Genomic DNA, 9,050 nt, shown 5'->3' with positions numbered 1-9,050 from the left:
TGTGTGTGTGTGTGTGTGTGTGTGTGTGTGTGTTTGTGTGTGTGTATGTGTGTGTGTGTTTGCGCGTGTGCGTGCCTGTGTGCGTGTATGTGTACGCGCGAGTACATAAATATCAAAATCCTGAGAAACAAGAGATGCATTTTGTCCAAATCTTTTCGTCTACATACTGTAGACATCTTCAGGGAAGATGTCTACAGTATATAGGCGAAAAAATGTACTATATTCGTACCTTCTACTCCAACTTTTTGCTTTTATATATATATATATATATATATATATATATATATACATATATATATATACATATATATATATATAATATATATACATGTATATATACTTATATGTATATATATTTATGTATATATATATGTATATATATAATATAAATATATTATATATATATATATATATATATATATATATATATATATATATATATATATATTCCTCATCGAGTGATCACAGCTCATTCTAGAAATAGCTTCGACGAAACCAAAGAAAGGTAGGTTTTTTGAACTCATTCAGAAGGACACCACCTCATTGCTATCCAATCCTCTTTGAATTGCTTTTCTTCGTCAAACGGAATATAAGATCACGACTACGAGGGAAAGGAACGGAGAGGATATGGCCGGAGGGGGACCAGTGGGCGGGAGCGAGTGGGAGAAAGGTGAGAGATAGATAGATAGATAGATAGATAGATAGAGAGAGAGAGAGAGAGAGAGAGAGAGAGAGAGAGAGACAGTGAGAAAGAGAGACAGAGAGAGAGAGAGAGAGAGAGAGAGAGAGAGAGAGAGAGAGAGAGAGAGAGAGAGAGAGAGAGAGAGAGAGAGAGAGAGAGAGAGAGAGAGAGAGAGAAGACGAGAAGAGGAGAACTGAGAGAAGGGAGAGAGGGTAGGAGTAAGGAGACATGAGGAGGAGGAGGAGGAGGAGGAGGAGGAGGAGGAGGAGGAGGAGGAGGAGGAGGAGGAGGAGGAGGAGGAGGAGGAGGAGCAAGATGAGGAGGAAAATTTTGGGAAGAAGGAGAGGAGATGAATATTTGGTGCATCGTCGGCGATGACCAGCGCTTCTTTCCGTGAGGACGACATCGCACCGAAGAGGTGCTGTGATAGAGGCGATAAAGGAGAAAAATAAGGAGGTTAGCAACAGAGCGGAGAGGTAGTGGAACTTAAAAGTGATAAAAAAAATAAAAAAAAATTATAGAAATTCGTCCCCAAATATAAAGGAATACTGAGTGACTCGGGTTCGTAGGAATGTCAATAAAGAAAAATATTTAGGAACCCAGAAAGCCATCTTTCATGATTTAATTCTGGCTAATTCTAGGTGAGGGAGGTGGGGGGGCATTAGACGCTGACGGGGGACCCGGGGGAGGGGAGGGGATGGGGGGGGGCAATGGGATTCCAAAGCTGCTGGCACAGTTAAGGTACACAGGTCGGGGGGGAAGGGGGGGGGAGATGTCCGAGTTGACCTCTCAAAGAAAATGGGTCACGAGGATTTCCTCGAAAAGGAAAATGGACCGAGGGGAGCTACAGGTGGTTCTGCGCATCCGACCGACCGACCGACTAACGGACCGAAGATCCTCTTTCTCTCTGTGACGGTCCCTCTCGACTCAGGTGGTGGGCGTGGGCGGCCTCCAACGTGGTTGACGGAACCGCCCACAAGATGGACAACTACTACCCGAGTCGCAACAACCCACGACGATTATTTTCTATTTATTTGTTTTATTTGTGCATGAATGGTGGGGAGAGACGCCGAGGACCCAAGAACTCCCAAAGAAGGAGGTCGATGGTCCAAGAACCCTGGGGACCAAATTGCTACAGACCTCGATGTGATTTCCACGAAGTCGTTCAAATCGCTTGCGGTGTACTGTGGAGGGTTGGCCTAGCCTCAACAGTCACCAGAACCAATTTGGCAGTGTGCCATCGTACTGGGACCTCTTTTGACCCCCCCCACCCCGTGGGTCCGGCGAATGACTCAACATCATCCGCAGCCCTCTTCGGGTCCTGACTGGGCACCGTGGCCCACGTGCAAAGGCCGAGCATGCCGACAGGAGACCTTTTGGTCCATAACTAGGTCGGATGTGAAAAAAATATATAATTGAAAAAATAAATACCGATAGTGATAAATAATAAACAAACATATAATAATTCATAATAAATAATGATTAAATTAATGATAAAATATAATATATAATTATAAACAAATCAAATCAAACAAATGGCAAACATTACAGCATTTTGCTTAGGTGTTTACCTAAATGATTTTTTTAAATTTCGAACTGTACAGGTACATTGCACTGCCTCTGCATGAAGTTTATTTCATTCATCTACTACACGATTGGCGAAGTTGTTTCTACCCACTTCCAAATTAAATCTACTTCCTGACAATTTGAGAACATTTCTTGTCTGATTTGCATTCAGTATGAAAATATTGTTACTTCTGATGTTGTCAATTCCATTTAGAATATTAAAGACCTGTATAAAATCACCCGAGTCTACCCTTTTTTAGGCAAAATAGATTCATATGCTTTAGTCGATTTTCGTATGATTTGTTTCTGATGTTTGGAATCAGTTTGGTAGCTCGCCATTGTACTTTTTTCAATCTGTCAATTTCATTAATAAGATTCGGTGGCCACAGGGGAACTACATATTCCAAATGTGGACGAACTAACGATTTATATAGCTTGTTAATGACAAATGGACTTTTAAAGTCAAAAGATCGAACAATCAGTCCTAGAATCTTATTTGTTATCTCTGAGGCGGAAATACACTGCTTAGATTATTTCAGATCATTACTGATAATTACGCAAAGATCATTCCCACTATCCACTTTTGTTATCTCTGAGGCGGAAATACACTGCTTAGATTATTTCAGATCATTACTGATAATTACGCAAAGATCATTCCCACTATCCACTTTTGTTAACTTAGTTCCAAATAACTTGTAATCGTAGTTATTGTTATTTCTACCTATGAGCATAACCTTACATTTACTTGTGTTAAATTTCATTAACCCTTTTTCGGACCACTGCAGTAGTTTATCGAAATATTTTTGAATATCTAATTGGTTTAAATAATATTTTGCAATTTCGCAGTCTAGTATCATCAGCAAAGTTGGAGACAATAGACTTCAGTCCGTGGTCTATGAATAGAAGTGGCCCAAGAACGGAACCCTGAGGAACTCTACTCGTATATATATATATATTTTTTTTTGTCTGGAAGTTTTGCCATTTAGAACAACTCTGTTTACGATCGTTTAACCAATTACTAGTCCTCCAGCTTAATTGGTTACCACTTATTCCTTGTGAAGCTAATTCAGCAAGTATCTTTCGTGTGGGACGATATCAAGTCTTTTCAAATTCTAGATATATTAAATCTATATTGCTTCTTTCGTCATGATTTGAGATGACTGCGTTGTAGAATTCGAGTAAGTTAGTCACGCGAGCACGTGTTCGTCTGAATCCATGCTGGCTATCAATTATTAAACAGATACTTTCTAAATGGTGCTCGATAGCATCACTTCGCTTCTGGTCAGCCCGTGGCGACGTCAATAACGAAGAGAGATCGAGACTGTCCTGATTCAGCCCTTCCCTACCGCGACGCGCTTTATGGATTTTATTCTGGCTGACGTCATACGATCCCACTCAGGGGGTGAGGGTGGGGGGTCACGGCTTATGGTACACTACCCCACCCCCACCCCCATCCCCGCCGCTGTCGTCTTTAGCACAACGTCGCCCAGACCTTATCAACAATAATAACAACAATAACAACAACGACGACAACAACCTGCATGTTACAGCCGTGATCACTACGTTACCTGTAGCTTTACGAGTTGGATGTTTAAGCAGGTGACTACACGAGTGTCACAACTGCTCAGAAGTCATCGGCTACTTCGGATCGACTGCTACCTGCTCATGACAAGGGCTTTTATGAACGACCCACTGACTCGCAGCTACGCACATACTCCCGAGGTCTTCGTGCCCGTGAGTTCACTCCGTCACACATTAAAAATCTACGTCAAATGTTGCGAATTTGAAAAGCTGGAAAACGACTTCGCTTACAATATTCTAGATTTCCCTAAGGACAATTCAACAATGTGTCTGGTATTTGACATTCGGAGATTCGAAAAATAAAAAATTATAACCTAAGTCGTTTCTACTCAAACGAACTCACTTGAGTCTCGTGCACGTGACAGGGGCTTAAGACTTGATGACTGAAGCCTTCTGGTTAGTGTCACGCTAACCACGCGAAAGAACGGACGGGCAGTCTCATGCTAAGCAGACCCAAGATAAAAACGAAAGGATAAGCCAGCGGATGCACTATGTGTTGCTTGACTATCACGAACTGCATCAGCCTAATGTTTGGAAAGCCCAAATGGCTTATTTCATCAACAATTGTTAGATAGCTTTCTTGTATTCATCACGACAAAACTCTTCCATGCGATAACGCCTTTGTAAGATACCTTCTGACTAAAGTCAAGTGATTTTATGTAGCTTCAGTTAGGACTTCGTGCTGAATGGTTCTTGGGCAATCTCCATCAACCCTTTGATTAAGTCGATGCCTTCAGTGATTCTATTCTGACTATCGCCATGCGATTTTATTACGTTAAGGGTAGGCCCACATACACACAAAAGGATTGAACATTTTCCCCCAGTTCTCTGACAACTTTTCTGTACTTCCATCTCCACACCCCATTACGGTTCTCCTAAATCTTCTCTAATTACAACTTTCCATCTTGGACAAGGTCCTACCCTTGGACGATGACCAGCAGCAATGGTCCACTATTTTTTTTTTTTTTTCCATCTTCTGACGGGGACTCTGATAACAAGGCCAGCCCACATCACTTGGACTGATTTTATATAACTTATCAGAGGCTGTTGAGTCACAATCCACAAAAGTTTCTGCAGTTTTAATTTCTGTACTCCTTGGCCACAGACTGATTTCTGAACATTATTCTCAAAATGTACACAATTAACCTGGTCCTTAGGTTTCATAGAATAAGTCCTGGACATGTGTCACTATCGGGTTTGCTATCGGTTAAATGTTTTCACTTTTTCTTAATCTTGATAGCAGCCTCGACATTACAAGTGACTCAGGTGTCCTTTTTTTCTGACTGTAATCTCCCCATCAGTTCTTTAATCGCATCTTTATCTGATGTTACCAACAATCCCTTATCTCTAACTACATTTCCACTGTGATAATAATCACAATTCTCTGGCCTAAATCTATTCTAAACCTTTTTATTCGCAGACATACTCTTCGCTCATTAAAATTTCTTTGCAGCTTATCGTCAATCTTCTTCTTTCACTCCCTCATTTCAATTTCTTAGTTCGCTCCCCATCTTCCGTTTCACTCTCGAGGAAACAAATCGATATCATCTCCATAATTTAGCTACTCGGTCCACTCCTTCCATTTTAATGTCTCCCCGGGTCCCTTCCCCGCCCCTTCCCTCATCACCCATCCTAAGGCGATGATAAACAGCACCAGAGACAAAACGCATCCCTCCTGTACCTTCACCAACCATCGTGAAAAAAGACCCAATTCATCCCTTGCTACCTACTTTCTTCACATCTACATTTCATTGACCTCACCAATACCCCACCAAAGCCAAAGCTATGCATTATATGCCACAGACCACCTCTATGTATGTTGTTAGAATCTTTCTTATAAAAAGTGATGCGCTTCCTTATTGGCTTTCCACACTTTCTGTGACATTTGACGAAAGGTCATAGTCTTATCATCCCGCCCTGACACTCGACAACCATATATACAGTAGATACTGCTGCCGGGATCAGTCACAAGATTACTCTAAAAAACACACACACGCTATGTATATATATATATATATATATATATATATATATATATATATATCATATACATATATATATACATATATGTACACACATATATGATACAAATACACACACACACACATATATATATACATATATATATATATATATATATATATATCAGAGAGGAGTAATGTACCACATTAGAAAGATAAAACTTGTCTCCCACTATCAGAAAACAAGATTAGAAATAAATACATCCGTATACTTCGACCACTTTTTGTGGCCCTCTTCAGCTGAAGAGGACCACAGAAAGGGCCGAAATATAGATGTATTAATTTCTAATCTTAATCTAATTTCCGATAGTGGGAGATAAGTCTCATATATATATATATATATATATATATATATATATATATATATATATATATATACATATATATATATAAATAACTACATATACGAGTATATATATATACATACATGCCTACATACACATATATATAAACATATACACACACACACACACACACACACACACACACATATCTATATATATATATATATATATATATATATATATATATATATATATATATATATTGTACCGCTGTAGTGTGCTGGACATGAATCTCATCTTAGAATCATCAAGTTCCGGGTTCGAATCCTGAACGGTCACTGGTAACATGATTGGAACTTACCCCGGCTGTTCGAGTCCACAGGTCGAAGGCTACAGTTAAGTGACTCCTGACGGTATCTTCTGACTTACTATAGTGTACAAATGTGTACTAAATTTTACACCAAGACCATCACCTTTGCCCTATGTGCTTGGGTTACCAGGACAAGTGGTGATCACCCGTACAGGCTGGATTTAAGCCAGGGTTTACGTCGTGCGAAGTGAGAACGAAGCAAACGCGGCACGGTGACACAATTTTATTTATTTATTTATTTATTTGTTTTTGGCTAAGGCCTACCGACAATTCCATTCGTGCATGACTTACCTGATGATGAGCATGGATCCTGACACGACCCCTGTGTCGTAACCGAAGAGGAACCCTCCGAGGGCGCTGAAGAAGGCGAGGACGTAGATGAAGAGGGACGGCTGCGGGGTGGGCGACACCCCGAGCACCTGTCTCTCCTCCGAAGTGCCTCCGAACTTCATCGTGGACTTCGAGGTCAACGCCCGCGAGTTGAACCAGGTGCTGTGACCCTGACGATGACGATTCACGACACAATTGCAAACTCACACGCGTTTCCTTACAGTGTTCGACACAACTACGCACAGATTTAACGGTGTTGGTGAACACCATTCACCGTTTGTACGAGATCCAGAGGCTGCTTTGGGGTTTATGTTTACTTGTACCGAAGGTGAGGTTTGAACCACTTGCGATGGCAGGATCAAACGGGTAAATGTTTACATTGATAGCTCGGGTCACTTGTGACCACCTCGGTTCGTCAGTACTAAATGTTAAAAAAAAAATTGTTTGATACGACGGTTTCGCTATAAATCTGAATAATAATTCATTCAGAATATACCCTACAGTTGACGGTAAGCTATCATAGCCTTAAAACTAGTTGACTTAGCACACTTGTCATCGACACGCAAAACTTTTTCACAAATTATGAACTTTTGCACTTAAATTTCGTCTGCGAATGGCATTGTCACTTGGACTCCATAGACTATGGATGTTGTGTCTTGGTTCTCAAAGCATTGACAGCACAAATACAAAGTTTCCAAACTTGTCAGTCACAATAACAACAAAGAAAAACTTTGTTTCTTCTTCCCACGTCACCCTGTGTTTACATGTACCTAGTGCGGTACGATCTGAGTCCAGCTGGACCCGGGTCGGGTTGATATTCACAATACGACGCCCATACAGACGTGCAGAAACTGTCGTACACAATGTTGACAATTGTTGTGTCTCAACTCTACATGTTTTTTTTTCCCGTTTAATACTTAACTGCACATAGATGCATGAATATGAATATATATGAATACTTATATCTATGCTCAAGCACACAAAAAATATGAAGACAATAACAAAATTCATAATATAGACACGCATATACACACAAACTTTGGAGGAGCGAAGAGGCGACATTACAATGACATTACTGGAAACAGATCTAAAGAAATTTGACAGAAATCATCATTAGTTATGATGGCCAGACGTCCGGCTTTACGTCGAACAGTCCTTTAGAGCACCTTGTCCTCCATCCGGCTCAACTTCACGACGGATTTGCATTTGTCCTCCTTTTATGGGGTGCGACAAAAATCACGGATAGATAAAAGGAACAAACAAATGCACACACACACACACACACACACACACACACACACACACAGATATATATATATATATATGTATATATATATATATATACATATATATATTGTATATATATACATATACATATAATATATATATATATATATAATATATATATATGTATATATATATATATATATATATATATATATATATGTACGTATATAGATGAATAATTCAATAAGAAAATAAGAATGTGGAAACATACGTTATCATTTGGTAAGATATTTTCAAATTAAAAATAATTAAGAGTCTCACCTTACGCGGCGAGGAGGCGGTAATTGGAGGTGCGGGATTGGCAGCGATGACAAAAATTATACTACAAGTTTCCTCGACACGCAAAGCCTGGGCTCGTCAAGTGACATTAGGTTTTGTTTATGCAGTAAGATGTTTGTTTTTGTCAGTTTCATTAGATGTTAATGTTGATATTTATATTGTTATATTCATTACATCTACAAGAGGGAGCAATCAAAGAACATCATAAGAATTTCCATAACGCTGCACTCAGAAGGGATGATTTGATCAATAACACCAAAATTATTGGATCGAGTAATGACCCTAGGAGACTACAATTACTTGAAGCCTTTCACATTAAAGACAAAGCTCCAATCATTAACATCCAGAGCAATCTAATCTCTTCTATCCCATTATATATATAAAAAAAAACGCTCCCCCCTCCCTCTACCCCTTCTCTCTCTCTCCCTTCACCTCCCTCCTCCTCCCTCACCCTCGGTGACCACACCCGCCTGACCCTCCCCCACCCCCTTACCCCTTGACCTCTGAGATCCCTATTGTCTGACCTGATCTTAGGTATATATACATCGGTCATCCTCGGCTTGTCACTCTCCCCTCTTTCTCTCTTCCCTTTAAATGTAAGTCTTCGTATTTATTTTCACAAAATTATCTTTATTATTTTTTGTCACCAT

General features: G+C 39.9%; 1 protein-coding gene across 3 annotated transcripts in view; it reads right to left on the bottom strand.

Moving 5' to 3' along the window:
• Window positions 1-7,615, bottom strand: part of LOC143026268 (proton myo-inositol cotransporter-like) — a 352,850-nt gene extending 345,235 nt beyond the window's left edge. For all 3 annotated transcript variants that reach the window (XM_076186368.1, XM_076186370.1, XM_076186369.1), the window contains exon 1: window positions 6,796-7,615. In XM_076186368.1, coding sequence (XP_076042483.1) covers window positions 6,796-6,956 — 161 coding nt within the window. In that variant the 5' untranslated portion in view covers window positions 6,957-7,615. The remainder of the gene's footprint in view (window positions 1-6,795) is intronic.
• Between the last annotated feature and the right edge of the window lie 1,435 nt (window positions 7,616-9,050).

The sequence above is a fragment of the Oratosquilla oratoria genome, chromosome 6 (assembly GCF_046742065.1).
Source record: "Oratosquilla oratoria isolate Oo_2021 chromosome 6, ASM4674206v1, whole genome shotgun sequence".
In the NCBI taxonomy this organism is placed as follows: Eukaryota; Metazoa; Arthropoda; class Malacostraca; order Stomatopoda; family Squillidae; genus Oratosquilla; species Oratosquilla oratoria.
This window is presented reverse-complemented; position numbering and strand designations above follow the sequence as displayed.